The 26172-nt window shown below is 47.1% G+C and overlaps 1 protein-coding gene across 3 annotated transcripts in view; it reads right to left on the bottom strand.

The window, feature by feature from the left end:
* sbf2 (SET binding factor 2) overlaps positions 1–26172 on the bottom strand; it is a 725521-nt gene that overhangs the window by 303395 nt on the left and 395954 nt on the right. For all 3 annotated transcript variants that reach the window (XM_038808179.1, XM_038808177.1, XM_038808178.1), the window contains exons 8-11: positions 22606–22714; positions 20656–20769; positions 5238–5315; positions 5019–5132 (exon numbers count right to left, since the gene is read on the bottom strand). In XM_038808179.1, coding sequence (XP_038664107.1) covers positions 5019–5132; positions 5238–5315; positions 20656–20769; positions 22606–22714 — 415 coding nt within the window. The remainder of the gene's footprint in view (positions 1–5018; positions 5133–5237; positions 5316–20655; positions 20770–22605; positions 22715–26172) is intronic.

The raw sequence follows: 26172 nt of genomic DNA on the forward strand, positions 1-26172 counted from the left end.
GTGAGATCAGAAGGTATAAATTATAGTTTTGATACAAATTTCACCATATAGAAACTAGTAAGGAAAACAAAATAGCATTTATCAGATCTTTTAAATTTTAGATTATATAACCTTTAACGCATGTAGGATTTCGTAAGACTTATGTTTTAAACTATTTCCTGTATCTCTAGGTAAAATGGAATGGTATGGAGAGGAGAGCAGGATCTCATATGGGATCTGCATGGGGACAGGCCCATGTTATATTGTTACCCAAGTCAAAAACTATTAAAAGGTGCAAGCTCTGATGCAGAGGAAGAGGCAGCTAGCCTTACTGCTGCCTAGCCTCAGACTCCTGGGACACTCAGGCGGGAGTTTTGAGGAAGATGACACACAGGTGCTGCGATGTCAGGCAGAAGATAGATCTCTTTTGGGATTAACCACCAAGCAAAGTGCTGGTGATGATGGAACCCATGCTTGAGGGAACAAAGATTTGAATAGTTAAGAGGCGAGAACTAATAAACAATCCCCTGCAACAGTAAGTCTATTTCATTATGCTCAAAACATTAAGCGAAGAGAATTTTGTTTGAAATGAGATTCACCTTAGTGAAGCAGGGAGAAGAGATGATATTACAGCCATGAGCAGCTTTGGGCTTTCACTACAAAACTATATGTCTGTGTTTATACATTATACCATGCTCTCCACAGTGTGGAGTTTTAGGCTGTCTTAAAAGTCACTAGGGAATATATTTTCTGTAGTTTAGTGTATAAGTTTTCTACAAAGTAATGTTTAGTCTCTGTTGATGTTCATGTGTTTGTTGAGTGGAAGTCTTAAACTGTGGAAACTTGTCATATGATCCTTCGAGTCAGTCACTGGGAAACTTGCATCTCGCTTTAAAAGTTACTGGTCTCTTTGGGATTGTAATAAACTGATCTGCACTTTTTCTATCTTTTCAATTTAGTGTAAATCTTTCAAACACTAATTAAAGTACTGAAATGGTGCCCAAAAACAAAACTCACTGAGATAGCCACCTTAAGTTAAAAACAGACCATTTCTGCAATGCATCATTCTCCCTCGCATTCATGTTTTCAAAGGATAAGTCTGTAAATGGGCTTTAGAAACATACAATAATTGTTTACATTGTTTAGTCTGACTTTTAACCAGATCACAAATTGGTTATTGGTGGATGTGCTATTCAATGTATCTAGGGTTCTGACACGGCTCGGTGCTAGGGCTCTTGCTATTAGTTGCGTACATTAATGACTTGGACTTAAATGCAGTGGTTTGGTCAAGAAGTTTGCGGGTGACATAAAAATTGGCAGGGTGGTAAATAGTGAGGAGTTTAGCAGTAAGATGATATCAATAGACTGGTTAGTTGGGCACAGCAGTGGCAAATGGAATTCAACATGGAAAAGTGTGAGGCAATGTACTTGGGCTGGCTAATAAGGCACAGCATTACACCATGAATGGTAGACCCCTTGAAAGTACTGAAGGTCAGGTGGACCTTGGGCATAGATAGGATGGATAGGAAAGCGCTTTTTCCAAAAGTAAAGGAATCAATAACCAGCTTGTATTCATAGAATTTACAGTGCAGAAGGAGGCCATTCGGCCCATTGAGTCTGCACTGGCCCTTGGAAAGAGGGGAGTTGAGGAGCAGCTTTTTCACTCAAGAGGGTGGTGGGAGTCTGGTACTCACTGCCTGAAAGGTTCTTTGAGTCAGAAACTCTCGCAACATTTAAGAATTAATTAGATATTCACTTATGCTGGCGTAACCTCCAGGGGTATGGGCCATGTGCTGGAAAATGAAATTAGTGTAGTCAGATCTTTCTTGACTAGCTTGGACATGATGGGCCAAATGGTTCCTGTGCTTTAAACATCTATGAATCTCTTAAAAACAATTTCAAAGATCTCACATTGTAGTTTTTTTCTTTATTCTTTCATGGAATTTGGGTGTCACTGGAAAGGCCAGCATTTATTGCCCATCCGTAATTGTTCTTGGACTGAGAGAGAGACCGGAGCTACCTTTTTGAGTCAAGGTAACTCTTTGTCAAAGCTGTCACCCAGATTCGTAATGTTCTCTCTCCACAGATGCGCTGAGATTGTCCAGCGTTTTCTGTTTCAGTTTCCAGCTTCCGCAGTAATTTGTTTATGTTCACCGAGGCTTGCTAGGCCATTTCAGAGGGTACTTGAGAGTCAAACACACTGCTATGGATCTGGAGTCACAAACAGTCTAAACCTGTTAAGGACAGCAGATTTTCTTCCTTAAAGGACATTAGTGAACCAGATGGGAGTTTTGAAGACAATCGATGATAGCTATCATGCTACCATTACCGAGACCTGGGTCTCTGGATTACTAGTCTAATGATATTACCACTGTGCCACTAACTCATGTTTGATTCTAAAGTCACATTATTATCCATCGATTGTAAGTAAATATAATGGGCGGAATCCTCCCCCCCCCCCCCCCCCCCACCATCGGCGGGTGGGAAAATCGCTGGGGCACCGCGCGAGTCCCGCCACTCCGCCCCGGCACCCGATTCTCCCACCCCCCCAAACCAGCGCGGCGAGAATCACGGCTGGCCGCTCGGAGAATCGCCGCTTGCCGTTTGCAAAAGGCGAGCGGCGATTCTCCAGCCCAAATGGGCCGAGCGGCCGCCCCAACACGACAGGTTCCCGCTGGTGCCGTCCACACCTGGTTGCTGCCGGCGGGAACGGCGCGGGAACGCTGGGGGGGCAGCCTGTGGGTGGGTTCCTGCACCAAGGGGACCTCCGATGGGGCCTTGCCCGCGATCGGGGCCCACCAATCAACGGGCCGACCTCTCGAAAGAAGGACCTCCTTCCCTCCGCCGCCCCGCAAGATCCATCCGCCATCTTCTTACGGGGCAGCCTCGGGGAGGACAGCAACCGCTCATGCGCGGGTGACTTCGTTTACGCGACGTCGGCCTCGTCATTTACGCGGCGCCACTTTTTACGCGGCGCCAAGGCCCAGCGCACGTAAAATACGCTACGCCACTCCTTGCCCCCCGGGGGCGGGAGAATAGGGGGTTGGGAGCAGGTGTTGACGCCGGAATGAAACACTCCGGCGTCAGGACTTTGTCTCCATTTCGGAGAATCGCGCCCAATTGGTCTGTAGTTGCCCTTATCTGTTTTACCACACTTATGATGAATGTTAACACAACACATCCATTCAAAACTGCTCAATGATAAATGTCTTTCTCGTTATGGTTGTCACTGCCTCATAAATCTCTTCAGTCTCTAGAAACACTCTAGGATCGATCTTTTATCTTGTACCGTCTATCCCAGGGATTTAACGCTTTGAGCCCTTTTAGCTTGCATAAAACTTTCACCTAATTAAATCAAAGAAATTGATTTTTCTTGAGCCACCCCTGTTGGGGAGGGCATATTTCACCTATTTCTGGATACCTTCTTATTGAAAGAATATTTATCTGTGGCTGCTAAACCTTTTTCGATGTCACCTTTCCCCTCTTGTCATCCTTTTGATATTTCTCTGCTTTTACCTTTATTCATCCCAGTGAAATCCATCCTGCAGGATTTGTAGAGATTGCTCTTCCTCTTTGCCTTTGAGGTAGACCTGAAAGCTTGTTAGGTGTATTGGACATCCTGAATTCTTCCTCTGTGTACCCGAACAGGCGCCGAAGTGTGGTGACTAGGGGCTTTTCACAGCAACTTCATTGCAGTGTTAATGTAAGCCTACTTGTAATAAACATTATTATTATTTATACTTTTTGCTCAGAGTCACGGGCGGGATTCTCCGAACCCCCGCAAAGCTGGAGAATCGCCGGGGGGCAGCGTGAAACACGCCCCACCGCCAGCTGCCGAATTCTTCGGTGCCGGGGTTTTGACAGGGGCGGGATTCGCGCCGCACCAGTCGGCGGCCGCTGGCAGCGCCCGCCACCCCGGCGATTCTCCGGCCCGCGATGGGTCAAGTGGCCGCCTGTTTTCGGCGGATTCCGCCGGCATACATCAAACCAGGTACGTACCGGCGGGACCTGGCTCTGCGGGCGGCCTGTGGAGTCCTCGAGGGGGCGCGGGGAGATCTGGCCCCAAGGGGTGCCCCCAAGGTGGCCTGGCCCGCAATCGGGGCCCACCAATCCGCGGGTGGGTCTGTGCCGTGGGGGCACTCTTTCCCTCCGCGCTGGCTGCTATCAACCTCCGCCATGGAGAAGAAACCCCTTGCGCATGCGCTGGGATGACGCCAGCACACGCTGGCACTCGCACCGGCCAGCAGAGGCCCTTCGGCGCCGGTTGGTGCGCGCCAAGCCCTTCTGCGATGGCTGGCGTGGGGCCAATCCCGCCAGCGCCAGCCTAGCCCCTGAAGGTGCCTACCTAACAGCTTGTTTTAAGTTTGAAATGTGAAAATGATTAAATAATTAATTTAAATGACCATTAATCTATTAATCCCACTGATGGCTATGATAAAATATTCACTGAAGGGCATTTAAGTTATTGAGGACAACAGAGAAAAATTAGTAGCAAAATAATATATGTCACTTCTACATTACAAGAAAATTAAAGTCATGATGATCTTTTCGTCAGGTCAAGAAAATATACGTCTCACTTGTCTGTAACCTCCAGACTATAGTTAGTAATACTTTTAACATTGAGGGCCAGCGGTAGGTAGAGGCTGAAAAAGATGTCATGGACAAAAATACGAGAATTTAAATGATGGTGATAATGACCAGGAAAGTAAGCACTCCAGAGTGGCATAAACTGTTAGCTTTACTAATCTGAGGCAGGGTCAGCAATTAGACCACTCAAACTCACCAGCGTCAAACTTCCCCACTGAATGGAGAAGGTCCAGCAGTCAGAAAATAAAGTTCCTTCTCACTTCGTTCAGAGTTTTAACTAAATTCAAGAAATTCAACATTCCAGGAGATTTTTGCATGTAAATTCAACAAGAATACATCATGCTGACACCAAGTTGACTGATACCTTACTACTTTTCCATTTACATGACAACAAAAGCATTAAACAGTGCTGGATGATTTCAAGGCTGTGTAAATGAGCATTTGCAACTCACCTTGTGAAAGTGTATTACAGGTTCAGGATGGATTCGAATTAGTTGCAAGCATGATCTGTACCCTTGAAAGAGCTGTGCAAATAATCTAAGGAACACTGCCCTGACTTCCTTATCCTAGAAAAGAAAAATAAACACCATTAAAACTTTCATGAGTATGCTGTAATGAATATTCATGTCATCAATAGTAATGGAAATAAAAACAAGTTCACAAATACTCACCAACAATCTTAGATTAGAAGGAGCTGTGCGAGCAGGAGGAAAAGCATAATCAGCTACTTCCAGGTCTGGATGAATAACCTATGAAAATATTAATACATGTACTTTCATTTCAGATGTCCACTACATAAATTAAACCAGCAATATATTCAGCATGGAATTGAGTGCTACACAGAGAAGAAACTTCTAGCTAGTAATTCTGATTTGTTATACAAGAGGTATTTGGCAATTTCCAAAGTAAGAGTTTCTCAACCATTATCCATATCTTCTCATTAAAACTCAAAGAATTACTTCCGGTTGCGGCTATGCGGAGCTAAGCCGCACGTTCGGCAGCTCCCGCTATTTAGGGACATTTGGGCCGTTTCGAGGGTCCCAAACGGCACTGTTTTTACGCATCCCGGGTGGGGAAGGCGCCTGGAAGAACTTGCCACACACTTCATGGTGCTCACCCGGAGTGGGACGAAGAAAAAAGCTGCAGCAACTCCCCACAAAAAACGGGGGAAGGAAAATAAAATGGCGGCCGGCGCAACACCCGAGGACTGGTGGAAGTGGGTGCAGGAGCAACAGGCCTCGCTCCTACATTGTTTTGCTGAGCTGAAGGCTGAGCTGCTGGACTCCATGAATGCAACTACGAACAAGCTGCTTGGAGCTCAGGCGGCCCAGGAGGTGTCTATCCGGGAGTTGCAGCAGCAGGCCGTTGAAAGGGAGGAGGAGGCCGATGTCCTCGTGGGGAAAGTGGAGTTGCACGAGGCACTTCATAAAAAGTGGCAGGACCGCTTGGAGGACCTGGACGTTCGCACGAGGCGAAAGAATCTGAGGATCCTGGGCCTGGCGGAGGGGCTGGAGGAGTCGGCTCTCCCGGCGTATGTGACCACGATGCTGAGCTCGTTGATGGGAGCGGGTTCCTTCCATTTGCCCTTGGAGCTTGAGGGAGCGCACAGAGTGATGGCCAGGAGGCCCAAGGCAGGTGAGCCCCCGAGGGCGGTGCTGGTGCGGTTCCACTGTTTCAGTGACCGGGAGTGTGTGCTGCGTTGGGCCAAGAAAGAGAGGAGCAGCAAGTGGGAGAATTCGGTAGTGAGGATCTACCAGGACTGGAGTGCGGAGGTGGCTAAGCGGCGGGCCGGGTTCAACCGGACAAAGGCGGTGCTTCATGCCAAGCAGGTCAGGTTTGGAATGCTGCAGCCTGCGCGCCTGTGGGTGACAAACAAGGACCGGCACCATTACTTTGAGTCCCCGGAGGAGGCGTGGGCCTTTGTACAGGCGGAGAAGCTGGACTCGAACTAGGGCCTGGGGACATACTTTGGCCGTCGTTGTTTCCGCTGTGGCTGTTTTGTTTCAACTGTTTCAACTTTTTTAACTTCGACAGGTGTGTTATCTATGCTGGTTTTCTGTTTGCTCTGGTTACGGGTGGGTTTGTTTGTTGGGCACGGTTGTGGGTTAGGTGGGGAGTGTTGGGAGTTTGTGTTTTATATGTTCTCTTCTGTCCAGGGTTGGGGATTGAGGTGAAACTGGATTTTGAGGAGCTGCGTCGGAAGGGTGGGGTGTGGCAGTGTGAAAGCACGGGCTTTCCTCTGGTTTCCCGTGCTGCGGGGCAGTGGGGGTGGAGCTAGCGGTGGGGGCGGGGCCTCTACGGGTCTTCTTTCCCGCGCTGCAGCAATGCCAAGGAGGTGTGGCAAGAGGGGAATGACCCCATGCCGGGAGGGGATAGGTTTTGGCGGGAGCTGCCAGGGTCAGCAGAAGTCAGCTGACTCATGGAAGTACCATGGAGGGTGCGTCGCGGCTAGGTGGGGTCCTAGCCTTGGGGGTGGGGGATACCGGGTTGCTGCTGGAACGACTAGGAAGGTGCCGACGGGGGCCGGGGAAAGGCGTTATCGCCATGGGGAACGGGTCGAGCGGGGTGTGCTGGCCTGGGGCGAACATCTGCCAAGCTATGGCTAGTCGGCGGGGGAGGGGGCGGGTTGCCCACTGATCCGGCTGATTACCTGGAACGTGAGGGGGCTGAACAGGCCGGTTAAGAGAACCAGGGTGTTTTCCCATCTAAGGGGGTTGAAGGCGGACGTGGCTATGCTCCAGGAGACCCACCTGAAGGTGGCGGACCAGGTTCGTCTGAGGAAAGGGTGGGTGGGGCAGGTTTATCATTCAGGATTGGACGCGAAGAACCGGGGGGTGGCGATTCTGGTGGGGAAGAGGGTGGCGTTTGAGGCGGCTGAGGTGGTGTCGGACAAGGAGGGCAGATATATCATGGTGAAGGGTAGGCTGCAGGGAGAGAAGGTGGTGCTGGTGAACGTATATGCCCCGAATTGGGATGATGCTGGCTTCATGAGGCGATTGTTGGGCCGCATCCAGGACCTGGAGGCAGGGGGCCTGATCATGGGGGGAGATTTTAACACAGTGCTGGATCCCCCACTGGACCGGTCCAGTTCAAGGACGGGTAGGAGACCGGCGGTGGCCAAAGTGCTGAGGGAATACATGGACCAGATGGGAGGGGTGGATCCCTGGAGGTTTGGGAGACCGAGAGCGCGGGAGTATTCCTTCTTCTCTCACGTCCACAGGCTTTATTCCCGGATAGACTTTTTTGTCCTGAGCAGGGGATTGATTCCGAGGGTGCAGGATGCCGAGTACTCGGCCATAGCGATTTCGGACCATGTCCCGCACTGGGTTAATCTGGAGATGGGAGAGGCGCGGGACCAGCGCCCGCTCTGGCGCCTGGATGTGGGGATGCTGGCGGAGGAGGAGGTGTGTAAGAGGGTTCGGAGAAGCATTGAGGGGTATCTGGATACCAATGACACGGGGGAGGTCCAGGTGGGGATGGTCTGGGAGGCTCTGAAAGCAGTGATCCGGGGAGAGCTGATCTCCATCCGGGCCCACAGGGAAAAGAGGGAGAGGAAGGAGAGGGAGAGACTGGTGGGAGAGCTCCTGGAGGTGGACAGGAGATATGCGGAGGCACCGGAGGAAGGGTTGCTGGGAGAACGGCGCAGTTTGCAGGCCAATTTTGACTTGTTGACCACCAGAAAGGCGGAGACACAGTGGAGGAGGGCGCAGGGCGCGGTATATGAGTATGGAGAGAAGGCGAGCAGCTTGTTGGCGCATCAGCTCCGTAGGTGAGATACGGCTAGGGAAATTGGTGGAGTGAAGGATGGGGGTGGAAATGTAGTGCAGAAGGGGACAGAAGTAAACGGGGTCTTTAGGGACTTTTACGAGGGATTGTACCGGTCGCAACCTCCGAGGGGGAGAGAGGGGATGGAGAGCTTCATGAACAGGCTATGTTTCCCAAGGGTTCAAGAGAGGCTGGTAGAGGGGCTGGGGGCGCCGATAGAATTGGAGGAGCTAGTCAGGGGGATCGGACAAATGCAGTCAGGTAAGGCCCCGGGGCCGGACGGGTTCCCCGCGGAATTTTACAAAAAATATGCGGACCTGGTGGGTCCTCTGTTGGTGCGAACCTTCAATGAGGCATGGGAGGGGGGGGCTTTGCCCCCGACGATGTCGCGGGCACTGATCGCTTTGATCCTAAAACGGGATAAGGATCCCTTGCAGTGCGGATCATATAGGCCTATCTCGCTCCTTAACGTAGACGCTAAATTTCTGGCGAAGATCCTGGCTACCAGAATAGAGGATTGTGTGCCAGAGGTAATTCACGAAGATCAGACAGGATTTGTCAAGGGGCGGCAGCTCAACACGAATGTGCGGAGACTGCTCAATGTTATCATGATGCCGGCAGTGGAGGGGGAGGCAGAGATAGTGGTGGCGCTGGACGCAGAGAAAGCGTTTGATAGAGTTGAGTGGGGGTACCTGTGGGAGGTGCTGGAGAGGTTTGGATTTGGGGAGGGATTCATCAAATGGGTGAGGCTGCTTTACGCGGCTCCGATGGCGAGTGTAGTCACAAATGGAAGTAGATCGGAGTACTTTAGGCTCTATCGTGGGACCAGGCAGGGGTGTCCCCTGTCCCCCCTGCTCTTTGCATTGGCAATTGAACCGCTGGCCATGGCGTTGAGGGAGTCAGGGAAATGGAGGGGTCTGGTGCGGGGTGGGGAGGAGCACCGGGTATCGCTGTACGCGGATGACCTGCTGTTAAATGTGGCAGACCCAGAGGGGGGAATGCTGGGGGTGATGGAGCTGTTAGCGGAATTTGGGGGCTTCTCGGGCTATAAGCTAAATTTAGGAAAGAGCGAGGTATTTGTAGTGCACCCGGGAGATCAAGAGGAGGGAATTGGGAGGCTCCTTTTCAGGAGGGCAGTGAAGAGTTTCAGGTACCTGGGGGTGCAGGTGGCCAGGAGTTGGGATGGCTCTCCATAAGCTTAACTTCACCAGACTAGTGCAACAGATGGAGGAGGAATTTAAAAGGTGGGACATGGTGCCGCTATCGCTGGCGGGCAGAGTGCAATCCGTCAAAATGACAGTTCTCCCGAGGTTCTTGTTCCTCTTCCAGTGCTTGCCCATCTTTATCCCTAGGGCCTTTTTTAAAAGGGTGACCAGCAGCATCATGGGATTTGTTTGGGCGCATGGCACCCCGAGGGTGAAGAGGGTCTTCTTGGAGCGGGGTAGAGATTGGGGGGGCTGGCGTTGCCCAACCTCTCGGGGTACTACTGGGCGGCCAACGTGTCGTTGGTGGGTAAGTGGGTAATGGAGGGGGAGGGGGCAGCATGGAAACGGATGGAGAGAGCATCCTGTAGGGATACAAGCCTGAGGGCCCTGGTAACGGCGCCGTGGCCGCTCCCTCCCACGAGGTATACTATGAGTCCGGTGGTGGCGGCTACCCTCAAGATCTGGGGGCAGTGGAGGAGACATAGGGGAGAAGTGGGGGGCTCGATGGAGGCTCCGTTAAGAAGGAACCATAGGTTCGTCCCGGGGAACATGGATGGGGGATTTCAGGGATGGTACAGAGCGGACATTAGGCAGCTGAGGGACCTGTTTATCGACGGAAGGTTCGCGAGCCTGGGGGAGTTGGAGGAGAAATTTGGGCTCCCTCCGGGAAACATGTTTAGATATCTGCAGGTAAAGGCATTTGCTAGACGGCAGGTGGAGGGATTCCCTGCGCTCCCCGCGAGGGGGGTGAGTGACAGGGTGCTTTCGGGGGTCTGGGTCGGGGAAGGGAAGATATCCGATATCTACAAGCTTATGCAGGAGGTGGAAGAGGCGTCAGTAGAGGAGCTGAAAACGAAGTGGGAGGGGGAACTGGGGGAACAGATCGAAGACGGGACATGGGCTGATGCCCTGGAGAGGGTAAATTCTTCGCCCTCGTGTGCGCGGCTTAGCCTCATTCAATTCAAGGTGCTGCATAGGGCCCACATGACTCGGACGAGGATGAGTAGGTTCTTTGGGGGTGAAGATAGGTGTGTCAGGTGCTCGGGGAGTCCAGCGAACCATGCCCATATGTTCTGGGCATGCCCGGCACTGGAGGAGTTCTGGAAGGGGGTGGCGAGGACGGTGTCAAGTGTGGTGGGATCCAGGGTCAAGCCATGATGGGGACTCGCGATCTTTGGGGTTGGGGTAGAGCCGGGAGTGCAGGAGGCGAAAGAGGCCGGTGTGCTGGCCTTTGCGTCCATAGTAGCCCGGCGAAGAATTTTGCTACAATGGAAGGACGCGAGGAGACCTGGATCAATGACATGGCGGGCTTCATTAAACTAGAGAAGGTCAAATTCACCTTGAGAGGATCGATGCAAGGGTTCTTTAAGCGGTGGCAACCTTACCTCGACTTTCTGGCTCAACGATAGGGTACTGGGACAGCAGCAGCAGCAACCGGGGCGGGGGAGGGAGACGCTGACTATGTTTGTTTATTTTATTTAAACTTGATTTATTTAATTTTAATTTATGGTTAAGTTTTCTTGTTGGGGGGGGGGGGTGTGATACATGTGATGTTACGGTTCGGGGGGATTTGTGGGTGTTATGGGGCAGTTAGTTGCATATTATTACTTGTTGTTATATTTTTATATTTTCTGTAAAAAATTCCAAGAAAAATTACTTTAAAAAAAACTCAGAATTGAACATCTGAATAAAAATCTACAGACATTCAACAATATGGTGCTAAATCGAATCACAGCAGCTCACAATCAAACAAATTCATTTGATTTGACTTATTATTGTCACATGTATTAGTATACAGTGAAAAGTATTGTTTCTTGCATGCTGTACAATGTATACCGTACATAGGGAAGGAAGGAGAGACTGCAGAGTATAATGTTACAGTTAAAGCAAGGTGTAGAGAAAAGATCAACTTAATACGAGGTAAGTCCATTCAAAATTCTGATGGCAGTAGGGAAGAAGCTGTTCTTGAGTCGGTTGGTACGTGAACCTCAAACTTTGGTATCTTTTTCCTGACGGAAGAAGGTGGAAGATAGTATGTCCAGGGTGCGTGGGGTCCTTAATTATGCTGGCTGCCTTTCTTTTTTTTTTTATAAATTTAGATTAGCCAATTATTTTTTTCCGATTAAGGGGCAATTTAGTGTGGCCAATCCACCTACGTTGCACATTTTTGGGTTGTGGGGGCGAAACCCACGCAGACACGGGGAGAATGTGCAAACTCCACACGGACAGTGACCCAGAGCCGGGATCGAACCTGGGACCTCAGCGCCGTGAGGCGGTTGTGCTAACCACTAGGCCACCGTGCTGCCCTGTGGCTGCCTTTCTGAGGCAGCGGGAATTATAGATAGTCAATGGATGGGAGGCTGGTTTGCGTGATGGACTGGCCTACATTCAAGACCGTTTGGAGTTTCCTGCGGTCTTGGGCAGAGCAGGCTCCATACCAAGCTGTGATACAACCAGAAAGAATGTTTTCTATGGTGCATCTGTAGACGTTGGTGAGGGTCGTAGCTGACATGCCAAATTTTCTTAGTCTTCTGAGAAAGTAGAGTCGTTGGTGGGCTTTCTTCACTATAGTGTCGGCATTGGGGGTGGGGGGTGGGGAAGAGGAGACCAGAACAGGCTGTTGGTGATCTGTACACCTAAAAACTTGAAGCTCTCGACCCTTTCTACTTCGTTCCCACTGATGTAGCCAGGGGCATGTTCTCCACTACGCTTCCTGAAGTCGATGACAATCTCCTTCATTTTGGTGACATTGAGGGAGATTATTGTCGTTGCACCAGTTCACCAGATTCTCTATCTCATTCCTGTTCTGTCTCGTCATTGTTTGAGATCCGACCCACTACGGTGGTGTCATCAGCAAATTTGAAAATCGAGTTGGAGGGGAATTTGGCCACACAGTCATAGGTGTACAAGGAATATAGTAGGGGCTGAGGACACATCCTTGTGGGGCACCGGTGTTGAGGATGATCGTAGAGGAGGTGTTGTTGCCTATCTTTGCTGATTGTGATATGTATCTCCGTAAATAAATGCCCGTAACTTCCTCAGAATGGATTACCACTCCATGTGAATTACCTTTGTGAATTTTCTTTCCAGCCTGCCTCGCCTAACCTTTCGACTCATGCAGGGAGATCTAGGCAGTGCAGCTGTCCTCAAGACCGCGCATCACAGTCCACCAGAAGGGGGGTGGGGCACACGGTCACACCTCTGGGGAGGGGGGAGCATGGTCGCAACTCGGGAAAGGGAGTGTCGCAGCAGACAATCCCCTCAGGGATCAGGGGAGTAGAGTGGAGTCCACCCAGAGGAAGTAAGCACACTCTGGAGATCCTGGAATTTATGGCCCAATACATTTGCAGAAATACAAAAATTAGGTTCACCAGGGGCATGCTTAGAAAGTGTGCATTTGAAAGTGCAGGCAATTTGATGACGGTTCAAAAAGCAGTGTTATTTGGTAATTGCCAATGCTCACCTTCGCATATTGAATTAAAGGTAGTTATGTAAATTAATGTGTAAACAAGGATGGAGATTTTGACTTAATTCACTGAATGGTGCAGCACAAGTTTGCACGAACACAAGAGCAATCCAGTTAGTTCCACCTCCACTCTCTTTCGCCACATACCTACAGTTTTTTTCACATTGAAATATTTATACAACATCCTTTTCAGAGGTGCTATTGAATCAGTATCAACCTCTGTACCGAGCAGTACATTGAAAATTCTAACCAACTGTTGCATGTATATGTTCTCCTCATGTTGCCACTGGTTCTTATACCAACCAGCTTGAAACTGTGTTTTGACTTTTCAACCATTGGAAAAAGTTTCTCTTTATTTATTCTACCTACCTTAAGATTTTAAATACCTCAATCAAATCTCCTCTGAGCCTTCTCTCCTCAAAGGAAAACAACCCCAGTTATGAACATATGAATTAGGCCACTCATCCCCTGAAGCCTGCTCTCCCATTCAAGAAGATCATGGCTGATCTGATGTAATCTCAACCCAACATTCCTGTCTACCCCAAGAATCTATCCAGCTCTGCCTTATAAAATATTCAAAGTTTCTCAAATTATCACTTGTAACTAAATCCTTAATTCCTAGAATGATTCTAGTAAATATTGGGAAGCTTGAAGCCACTGTTTCTGTTCCTTCACCACTATCCGTTCACTAGCCACCAATTCCAATACTCTCTCTGGAAACTGTCTGAGATTAAATCAATCTGTTCACAATCTTGGTGTCACATTTAATTTGGAGTCAAGCTTCCATATGCATGCCATCCCTATTTTCACCTCTGTCTCAGCTCAGTTGTGCTGAAACCTTCATTCATGCATTTATAAACTTTAGACTCTACTAATCCTACGCTCTCTTGGCTGGACTACTACATTCTATCCGCTGTAAACTTGAGGTCATCCAAAACTCTGTTGCCTGGGTCTTAATTCACAGCATAACCACTGCCCTATCATTCCTGAGCTCACTGCACTGGCTCCTGATCAAGTAATGCCTTGACTTGAAAATTCTTATCTTTGTTTTCAAACCCCTCCAGAGCCTTGCTCCCCCTCATCTCCTCCAGCCGCATAACCCTCTGAGATATCTCCACTCCTCTGGACTTTTGTGCATTCCAATTATAATTGCTCCACTTTCAGTTGCTATGGATTCCAGAGCACAAGCTCTGGAATTCACTCCTGAAATGAAATGAAATGAAAATTGTTTATTGTCACAAGTAGGCTTCAAACCAAGTTACTGTGAAAAGCCCCTAGTGGCCACATTCCGGCGCCTGTTCGGGAAGACTGGTACGGGAATGAACCGTGCTGCTGGCCTGCCTTGGTCTGCTTTCAAAGCCAGCGATTTAGCCTGGTGAGCTAAACCAGCCCCTTTGAAATGAATGAAATTAAATTCACTTATTGTCACAAGTAGGCTTCAAATGAAGTTACTGTGAAAAGCCCCTAGTCGCCACATTCCGGCGCCTGTTCGGGGAGGCTGGTACAGGAATTGAACCATGCTGCTGGCCTGCTTTAAAAGTCAGCTATTTAGCCCAGTGTGCTAAACCAGCCCCGAACACCTGTTCATTGCTTTCCTTCCTTAAGATGCTCCTTAAGGGCAGCACGGTGGCCTAGTGGTTAGCATAACCGCCTCACGGCGCTGAGGTCCCAGGTTCGATCCCGGCTCTGGGTCACTGTCCGTGTGGAGTTTGCATGTTCTCCCCGTGTCTGCGTGGGTTTCGCCCCCACAACCCAAAAATGTGCAGAGTAGGTGGATTGGCCGCGCTAAATTGCCCCTTAATTGGAAAAAATAATTGGCTAATCTAAATTTAAAAAAAAAAAGATGCTCCTTAAAGCCTATGGGCGCGATTCTCCCAAACAGGGAGAAATCGTAAGGCTGGCGTCAAAAACGGGCGGGTTTGACGCCAGCCTCCCCCCCCCCCCCCACGACCGGGATCCGATTCTGGTCCCCGGTCGGGGCTAGCATGCCGCGGCCGTGAACTCCCGCATCGCGGGCTTAACGAATTTCGTTAAGCCCGCTTGCCAGAGTTTCCGACGGCTGACGCGTCACATGACGTCAGCCGCGCATGCGCGGATTGGAAGACTCCAACCCGCGCATGCGCGGATGACGTCATCGCGCATTTGCGCGGGCCGGGATGCCCCTCAGCCGCCCCGCGAATGGATACAGCGGGGCGGCGGAAGGACAAAGAGTGCGCGGGAATCGGACCCGCTGCCCGCGATCGGTGCCCACCGATCGCGGGCCCATGGCACCGTTGGCACGGCCGTGGTACTGCCATGCCAATCGGTGCCATGGTTGCCAAGATCCGAACTTTACGGCCGTTTTTACGAACGGCCAGACCAGGTGTGTTTGCCGTTCGTAAAAACGGACGTAAAGGGCTTGGACTTCGGCCCATCGGCCAGCTGAGAATCGCTGCTTGCCTTAAAAAAACGGCGGCAGCGATTCGTGTCGGGAGTCGGGCGTTGGGGGGGGGGGGGGGGAGGAGAATAGCGGGAGGGCGTCAGACTAGCGTGGCCGTAAAAATTTACAACCCCCGCTATTCTCCGCACCGTCGTGAGTGCGGAGAATTGCGCCCTATGTCTTTGACAATTTTTTTTGGTCAGCTGACCTTATATCTGCTTATCTAGCTTGGTGTCATATTTTGTTTTAGCTTGGGGATGTTTCATTGCATTAAAGATGCCATATAAATGCAAGCTGTTGTTAATCTCATACCTTTTCCAAAGTCTTTATGTCCTTACTAATGTATGGTGCCAGAACTGAACATGATGGCTCAGAACTCCCAATCAGTGGCAGAATGGGAGCCATGCCACTGACCACACTTAAAATTTCCCCCTTGATCTTTTTAGACTGGAGCCTTAGCACCTTCCTGGCCTGGCTCCAGTGACGAGTGGAATGGAGAGGACTAACGGCAAAGTGCAATGACAGTGAAGACATACCACTTAAGATCTGGTTCAGTTAATTGACTTGCAGAGTTTTAAATGTCCTTTCACTCCTGACATTGCACCACCACATCCTCCAATTATTCAGGTACTTTTTTCAACATCCCCCAACCCAGACATTGCTCAACCGACCTGGCACCCTCGACAATGCTCACTCCCTCCTTTTCCCCCAGACAATGTTCATCTCCCCCTCCCGACAATGCTCACTGCCCATCCCTAAACATTGTTGGCTATGTTCCTACATCAACCAGATAGATTTCAGGGATTTAAGGAGCCATGGATTTCAAAAGATGGGCTGGGAGGGGGTGCGGGGGACAGGTAAGCAGTGCTGGGGACTTTATGAGAAGAGGGTGCAAGCATTGTTGGTGAAGTTTGGAGGAGGTGTGGTAAGAGTCCTTCCTATTTATTTCCTTTGTTCCCATTTATTTTATTTTATTTCAATTTGGTCCTTGGAGCCACAATACAATTGTGCCTTTAGGCAGAGGACTCAAGCTGAAGCAGCCAGCTTGCCAGGACATTGTGTTCCTAGGTTTTGTATTTTGGAGAGGAGAAACAGATTAGTCAATGTCGAGTTAATCTGAGGAACCAGCTTTGGAGGAAGTCAGTTTGATTGGTTGGCTTGAAACCAGTGGGTTGGCCAGGGACAGTGTTCTGCCTGACAACAGCACATGCATCCCAGCTGTCTCATTTCTTGCAACCACTTGAAAACATTATCATTTAGCTTGCATAATCTCTCCTTGTTCTTCTAACCAAAATGTTATCATAGAACATACAGTGCAGAAGGAGGCCATTCGGCCCATCGGGTCTGCACCCACTTAAGCCCTAACTTTCACCCTATCCCCGTCACCCAATAACTCCTCCTGACCTTTTTGGTCACTAAGGGCAATTTTATCATGGCCAATCCACCTAACTTGCACGTATTTATCTGCCATTCCACAACACTGTCTGTCGTCTTTAGTGTCTATTACTATCTTTCTGACCATTTTCTACATTCACAAGTTTCAGGTTACCTCCAAATTTAGGGTGGCATGTTGGCACAGTGGTTTTCACTGATGCCTACGGCACTGAGGACCCGGGTTCAATCCCTGCTCCTGTCGGTGTGAAGTTTGCACATTCTCCCCGTGTCTGCCTGGGTCTCACCCCCAGAACCCAAACATGTGGGCAGCATGGTAGCACAATGGTTAGCACTGTGGCTTCACAGCGCCAGGGTCCCAGGTTTGATTCCTCGCTGGGTCATTGTCTGTGTGGAGTCTGCACGTTCTCCCCGTGTCTGCGTGGGATTCCTCCAGGTGCTCCAGTTTCCTCCCACAGTCCAAAGACATGCAGGTTAGGTGGATTGTGTTGTGTTATGCTTCTTCATGTCGCATAGGCTGCTTCCTTGATGTATGCTCTGACAAAGGAATGTTTAGGTTTAACGCATTTTTGAACAGTTAACAATTCTCCGTCTTGAAAATCACATGTCACAAGTAGGCTTCAAATGAAGTTACTGTGAAAAGGTCCCAGTCGTCACATTCCGGTGCCAGATACGGGAATTGAACCTACGCTGCTGGCCTGCCTGGGTCTGCTTTAAAAGCTAGCTATTTAGTCCACTGTGCTAAATCAGCCCCGGAACTTGAATTAGACTCTCCTGCTAATCTTGCTGTAGTAATTCAGTCTAACTAATCAGTCTCTCTAAGCCATGCAGTGGGTGTGATCTGCCCCTGTGCTTCTCTCTGAGGGTCGCCTGTGGAAAGAGAAAGAGCATGTGTGCCCTGTCCTTTTATATGGGTTACCCCCTTGTGGTAGTGTCACCTTGGTGTCTTGACTGCCCATTGGTCGTGTCCTATTCTACGTGTTCATTAGCTGTATGTCTGCATGTCATGATTTATCTGGTGCTCCCTCTAGTGTTAACTTAGTCTTAGTGTATTTACATTAACCCATTGTGTATTGAAGTGATGCATATCACCACAGATTTGACATGTTAAATTGCCCTGAGTGTACAAAAAGTTTAGATGGGTTTATTGGGTCATGGGGATTGAGTGTAAGTAGGGCTTGAAGTGGGTTGGTGCAGACTCAATAGGCCGAATGACCTCCTTCTGCACTGTATGTCCTATGTTCTATGTGCAGGCTAGGTGGATTGGTAATGCTAAATAGGCCCTTAATTGGAAAAATATAATGGGGTACTTAAATTTAAACAAAAAATTACATCCAAATTTCAAAACTTTCCCCGGTACCATGAAGTTCAAATCATTAATATATATCAATGTTAGCAATAGTCGTGGTACTGAATTATGGGACCACCACTGTATATCACTCACTAATCCATAAAAGTCATTCACCACAGCTCTCTGTTTTCTATCCCTCAGCCGTTTTTAAAAATCCAATCTGCTAATTCAGAGATTTCAGGTTGGTAAGATGTGATGAATAGAGTGCCACAGGGATCAGTGCTGGGGCCTCATCTACTTACAATTTATATCACTGACTTAGATCAAGGGACCAAATGTACGGTAGCTTAATTTGTTGATGGCACTGAGGAATAAAGTTAAGTAGTCAAGCATGTAGGCAAATTAAGCAAGTGGGCAAAAATATGGGAGATGGGGCATGATGTGTGAAAATGTGAACTAGTCCACTTTGGCAGGAAGAATAGAAATGGAGCAAATTATTGTTCTCAATATTTTCCTGGATGTATCTGGCAACAAAGACCATGTCGGCGGTTCCTCTGGAAGCCACACTGTTTCTCTCGGAGGATTTCCTAAACCACAGGAAATAGGCAATTCACGAGAATGTACGTCAGGAATTTTGCTGCTATGGACAACAGGGAAATACCTTGATAGTTTCCACAACATGATTTATTTCCCCCCTCCTTCCCTCTTCTTGAGAGAAGAATTATTGCATTCCTGAAGTCTGGGAGGCAGGGAGGTAGGGGAGTTGGTTGCGGGCGGATATTGGAGTTCATTTGGGCACATGGGCCAGAGCATTCCACAAGCGATCCGGAGTGCAAGATTTTCTTCTTTTCTTTCCCTCTGTGCCTCATCATTAAGAAGTTGTGAATCAGAGTGTGATGCGATCTGACAAAACAAAGTGTCTTTGAAGCATTTTCTTTGCCCTTCCCTAGAACGTTGGCCATTTGAGAGTTGATAATACAGAACTCAGCAGGGAAGACCTTTTTCGGCCAACCGGATATAATGTTCAGTCAACTGAAGTTGATTTTGCAGTTTTGTATGAATGCTAATGGATCTGTTTCAAGAAGGACAGTAGCATTTGTTTGATGGTTCTCCATTGAATCTGGAGGATGTGGTGGCCACTGGTACACAGTCCAAGTCTCACTGCAGTTCAGGCGCGTGGTGGCAACAACTGCCCTGTACGCTAGGACTGTTTTGTGGGGCATTTGTTGTTAAACACTCTTTGGCATAGTTTGTAGAAGGCTGAGTTGACACAGCTGATCCAGTTTTGATCTCCTCATCAATGGTGAATATTTGGGAGATGGGACTGCCAAGGTACACAAAGTGCTCATTACGTTCCAGAGTTTCCTTCAGCATCTGTGGAGGTTTGAATATTTGGCTGACAAAATGTTCATTTGATAGTTTTGTTTTTTGCAAAATTTAAAGATAGGCCAAATTTTTTGTTTGCAGAATTGAAGAAATCAAAAGTGGCTTGCATTTGTCCTACATATAGGAGGAAAATGAACCCTGTTATCCCCCCGCAACCAACTCCCCCATGTTCGCGAAGACATGGAAACTCATGACACTAAGTAGGCGTTATCCTCGAATCAAGGCGTGGCCAATAATGACTTGTGTGGTAAGTGGCAGGAATGGATCAAAGGAACAGATAAACCTGGTATGCAAACATATGAATTAGAAGCAAAGTAGGCCACTTGCTCTGCCATTCAATAAAATCATGGTTTATCTGCTTATAACTACAACCTTACATTCCTACCTACCGATAATCCCCTTGTCAATCAAGAATCCATCTAGCTCTGCCTTAAAAATATTCAAAGACTCTGCTTCCACAGCCTTCTGAGGAAGGGAGTTCCAGAGACTCTTGATCCTTTGAGAGAAAAAAATGTGTCTTCATCTAGGTCTTCTATAAGCAACCACTTATTTTTAAACAGTGACCCCTGGTTCAATATTTTCTGACAGGAGGAAACATTCTCTCCTCATCCACCTGTCAATGCCCCTCAGGATTTTCGATCAAGTCACCACTTACTCTTCTAAACTCTAGTATGGTGTGGACTGGAAAATATCAAGGATGAAGAGGGAGGCTGAAATAGCAAATGTGTAGAACAGTCTTGGAGACAGAGGGATAGGTTAGAAGGCAGGGTTAAAGGAGAGGAGATGAGATGAAAGAGAATAAATTGGTAGGAAAAAAAAGGACGATATCAAAGGAACAAAAATAATTGGTGCTCGACCAAATTCTGTCAGGGAATTCTGATTTCAATGCATGAGTGCATGGATGGAACAGCAATAATGAAAACAACCCTAAGTAAAAAAAAAAAGTCCTCACCACTCATGCCAAATTTGTGCTGTGGCATGAAATATTTAACCCAGAAAGAGAAAGCGCTTTTAAGAGTATTCCAATAGCAAATATACAGACTTTACTATAGACTAGAATTAAGTCATTTTGTTCAACAATGCAACTGAAATTCTGAATACAACAATGATACTTTAAGTTAAAATTCTTATTTCAAATCATATTGTTATTGGAGAATCAACTTACAAGAGAAAGTGCTGCTTGAGTTTGATGCAAGAGAGGCTCTGGCAACTGGGAGAGATGAATGCATTCTGGGATTTTAATAGTACCGCCATCCAAATCAGCGACAATTACATCCAACTAGAAGAAGGACATTCAAAAACAAAAATATTAAAAATTGGGAATGAATTTGGTATTGATATACTGATGCAGAGGAATCTTGGGTGGGATTCTCCCAGCCCGGGGCCGGGCCGGAGAATCCCCGCAACCGGGCCACCCCGCCCTGACGCCGGTACGCAATTCTCCACGGAACGGAGAATCGCGCCATTGGCATTGGCGCGTTCGCGGGCCACTGTACGCGGCCGGGCTGCCGATTCTCGGCATGGGATGGGCCGAGCGGCCACTCTAAAGAGGCAGAGTCCCACCAGCACCGTCCACACCTGGTCGCAGCCAGCGGGAACTCTGTGCGCAGGGTCGGGGGGGTGGCCTGTGGGGGCCTCCGATGGGGCCTGGCCCGCAATCGGGGCCCACCAATCGGCGGGCCGGCCTCTCGCTCCCCGGACCTATTTTCTTACGCGCCAGCACATGAACGCCCGTGCCATGTTACGTAAAGGCCGGCGCGTTGAAGGTAGCCACCGCGCATGCGCAGGTGGGTGCCAGCGCCGCTGCGCATGCGCGGATCCCGCGGCGCACAGTTCGCACAGGGATGGGAGGCTGGCCCACTGTAGGGGCCAGAAGTGGCACACCCAGCGGCCCGTTCACGCTGCCGTGAAACGTGACGGCGTTTCCGATGGTGGGGACACTCTGCCGCTGAATGGGAGAACCCACCCCCTCAACTCTGAAATAGGCCAGTCAGCCTTAACAGTCCAGAAACAGTGTCAAATCATTTGTGTCCGCTCTGTCCTCATATCACATTATTCCCCTTTCCTTTAGCTGCCTATCTAACTTATTTTTGTATGCTGATATGCCCTCTGCTTTATCCATTATCTCTGGAGGTGCATTCCACAGCCAAACAACATAAAATATTTTTCTAGCTCTCTATCTCAAGTTTCTTGCATTTGATTTTATATTCCTGCTCCTAAAAAATGACTCGGTTCCAAAAGTAGTAATGATACAAAGTTTTATATACGAACAAGAAGCAGCAGTAGGCACAGTCCCTCGATCCTGCTCCTTCATTTAATATGGTCATGGCTGATCTGATAGTCACCTCAAATTTGCATCCTGCCTGCCCCCGATAATCTATCACCTCCTTGCTTACGAAGAATCAATCTACCTCTGCCTTAAAAATATGAAATGCACAATTTATTCATTGGAGTCCTGATCCTGAAGATTGCAAGTTTAAATTTCAGAAATATTTCAGTATTTTCAAATCGAACTGTGGCCTATCAATTCCGGGCTGTTTAACATCTTCATCAGATTTGTATCATCTGCAAATTTAGCCACTAGCATCAGATCATTTATAAAGCTTTAATCAAACAAGCTCTCAAGGCAGCCTGGGATACCAGAAGTAACATTCTCACAGGTTGATGACAATCCCTGTATTGCTACTCTCTGCATTATCAGTCAATGGTAAAATATTTGCACTGATTCATGCTCACTTGATTCCAGTGCCAGTCTTTCCAGAGGAACTGTATAACTATCACAAAGGGGCACTGCCTCTTGTGATTTTAATCAATTGCTATCCTGGGTCAATCCTCTGAAGTACAATGAGACAAAAGACCTCTGTTCTATATATGTAAAAGTTGCTCATTTATTGAAGAGCCATTGTAATGTGAATCAAGATAATTAATCAAGCACATTTCACATATTTTGAAGCATAAAGCAATTTCAGTAAATGTTTTGTTTACAAATTTATTGAGTGGCATAATTCTGCAGAATAAAATGCTTTTTGGTAATAATGCACATATGATCTGCACAAAACTAGACAAAATCCAGAACTGTTCTTCTAACCAAACATACAAATGGGCTGCAACATACCAGATCATTAATTTCACTCTGAAACACGGAGTGTACACCAATGATAAATGGAGTTGGTGAGCTTAGCACTTCCAAGAGTCGTGCAGGGAGAATCGGAATGTAAGGGTAACTGGGGAAAAACAAAAAGGAAACAGAGTTGGCAGCATTAATCACCTCATACAGAAACAAAAAAAATTAAAATCCAGTCACAATTTTTACTCAACGAGTTCTCAGTCAATACCATCCCCCTTAGGCTGTCCCATAGACAGTATTTAATAAATAACAGATTTAAAAATGCAATCTGCAATGCCACTTCTTAATAGATTTACTGGTGATAAAATATGCTACAATGAAAGACAGTTGTTTTTGCTGGCCAACACATTTTCATGTTTAATTCTAAGTAAATGCAAACATAAGGAATTGCAACATTCTTTATTCAATCACTTCAGCATAGTCAAGATATGATCTGTATAATTTTAGTACTCTCAAACTGCAATAAAGCCAGTTCAACGTTTCATATATAAATAATCCAACTGCAAAATGGGAATTGAAATTAAAGGAAAATACTTAATTACTATCTTCTTTCCTTCAAAAAAATAAAAATGCCTGGAAATATTCTTGATGTTATAAAAAGCAAGCAGTTTCTGTGAAATTAAATCCTCTTCTTGCTATATTGTAGGTGACACGGTGGCACAATGATTAGCACTGCTGCCTCACAGTGCCAGGGACCAGAGCTCAATTCCAGCCTTGGGTCACTGCCTGTGTAGCGTTTGTACGTTCTCCCAGTTTCTGCGTGGGTTTCTTCCGGGTGCTCTGGTTTCCTCCCACAGCCCAAAGATGTGCAGGTTAGGTTATGAGGATAGGGCAGGGTCACAGGGGAGTAGACAAGTGTAGACAAGGAGTAGTGAAGAGTCGGTGCAGACTTGATGGGCCGAATGGCGTCCTTCTGCACTGTAGGGATTCTATGATTGTGCTATTCAATTAAACAGACTGCCTTTATTTTCCATTAATTCAAAAGGCTGTGCAACAAAACCCACTCTGTGATCACAGTAGCTAATGTGCATTGATACGGTTACTTCTGCCAAATAAAGTTCCTGTCGACCAGTTCAGGAAGAAGTAAATGATTCCATGGCACTAATTAAAGAAAGAGAAAGAAATGTTTATGCTCAACAGCATTCCTGCTTCAACCATTAACTGGTTATTTACTTAATTTATAGTTTGCGAAATCTTGCTGACTGCAAACTGCCTGTTGTATTTATCTACATAACAGTAACTGCACTCAAAGTAATTCAGAATCTTACTGACATGTGATAGGAATACAAGTTCTTTCTTTTCTGGCCCAACTTGAATATCTGTCACTACAACCAATTTGCACACAAAATATTTTACTAATCTAAAATAAAGGATCCAATTGTTCCGGCTGCGTAGCAACAAATCTTATGTGTGAACCCAGTCCCTGCTGTCACTTAAATTTGAAGCTCCCGAACAGAATTTCAGGTTATCAGGCGCAACACCCAGATTTTAAAATGTATTCATCTCCAAACTTGCACTACCTATCAACCAAAGGGGAACACTGACAATAGCACTGAACAATTCCAAAACCATTATCTCTTCTTGATTAAAGAATGAGGGCTTCCACCCAAATCCAGCTCATCAGTGATGAGTGAGTGGCACAACTGTGTTGAAAACTCTTGTTTATTCTTTTCCATAATGATGCAATGAAAGGTTTTATTCTCCATTTGCTGGAAAACATTTACATGTAATGAATTGGGAATTAACAAACCAGTTCCTAATGGGCGTGAATTAACCACACAAAACTGTCCCTAATCTTGCATTAAAGGGTAGATTTTCTTTCATACTTTGGGAAAAGGCTTTTGTGATGACCCCTGTGCTTTGGGGAAAAATCTGTATTTTCTTTCACGGTGAAACATAAAATGAAAGTGAATTTAAGGGATATCTTTGGAAATGGGGAATAATTAATTTGCTTGGGTATGAGGTCATCAAGCTTCTGAGAAATGCCCATGTGGCCTGACATTGCTATGGTGATAAAAGTTAAAAAGCAAAGAGTAAATAGGTATCTAATTGGAAGATAAAATTACAACTGATCCCAGAACCTAGGAGTACAGATCTCTATATGAAGATCAGAATTGGTAGTTCCGGAGACCAGAGGAGACATTTTTACAAGAAGCTGCATACATAACACAGTTAAAAAGACTGAACACTGAAGACAAAGAGAGCAGGGATTGTGGATTAGGCAAAACCAATTTACCACTTCAGTTTTGTCAGAGTAACCAGACTGTTTAAAGCATTCGGAGAATGGAGTGCTTGGAGATTCTGGGGATAACATCAAAAGTCGGGGTTGGGAGGGGTGTGCTGTTTGGTTATCAACCACATCCGGGTTCTTTCAATATCCAAATCCATCAAGTGAGAGGTGAGAGATCAAATGAACTGGAGGCCAAGTTTGAAAGATTGCACGGGTGCCATATTTGTAAGGAAATGAAGCGAATGCTTGTAACTACGTGAATCATATCTTTGTTGTATCAACTACTTAAAGGGAAATTTACCATTTTATTTGAATTATTCTTTGTCTGTGAGGTAATGTTTGAAGGACACTGATTTTAATTGGCCTGTTACAACAAAAAGTAAAAACGAGAAATCTTGCCCATCGATTTTCTGTTGGCGTCGTGAGGATCCCTTTCTTGTTTACAAGTTATCAGTCTCTACATGGACTGTAACACTTCTTACTGCCACCTTTACTGAGAATGCCAGATAAGCTTTGGAGCGGCTCCAGAGAAGAGTGGGAGCTATGACTGAAAAGCATCCTTAAAGTTGCTGGTTACCATGAATCCATGCCATAGGTTGTTCTGCACCTTTGGTACAGCCCATAATTGGTCTAATGTTACCACTCCTACGCTCACTGTTGTAAATAATGCAACAGGTCGAAATTATATAAAAGGAAAGTACTATGGATGCTGAAAATCTGAGATTAACAAATGCTGGAAATACTCAGTTGGTCTGGCAGCATTTATAGAGAGAGAGTTTACTTCACAGGTCACTGACTTGAAAGTTAGAGATGAGGTAGATTTAAAACATATGCAGAGGCAAGGAAAAGGAGAGAGGAGGAAAATAACAAAAGGAAAGGTCTGGGATACGGTGGAATAAAGGTGAGATTAAAGGGCAAAATAAATAATGGGACATAGATGTCGCAGGTTGGCCCATTCCTAATTGCCCTTGAAGGGGAAGTTAGGAGTCAACCACATTGCTGTGGGTCTGGAGTCACACGTAGGCCAGACCAGGTAAGGGCAACAAATTTCCTTCCCGAAAGGACTTTAGTGAACCAGATAGGTTTTTACAACAATCGTCAATGGTTTCATGGTCATTATTAGACTTTTAATCTCAGATTTCTATTGAATTCAAATTTCACTATCTGTAGTGGCAGAATTCGAACCCGGGACCCCAGTGCATTACCCTGGGTCTCTGATCTATTAATCCAGTGACAAGACTACTACTACGCCACCACCTCCCCTAAAAGAAACATTGCTTAAATGCAAAATGGTAATGGAACAAGTAAAATAATATGCAGGAGGA

Source organism: Scyliorhinus canicula, chromosome 9 (genome assembly GCF_902713615.1).
Source record: "Scyliorhinus canicula chromosome 9, sScyCan1.1, whole genome shotgun sequence".
NCBI classification, from domain to species: domain Eukaryota; kingdom Metazoa; phylum Chordata; class Chondrichthyes; order Carcharhiniformes; family Scyliorhinidae; genus Scyliorhinus; species Scyliorhinus canicula.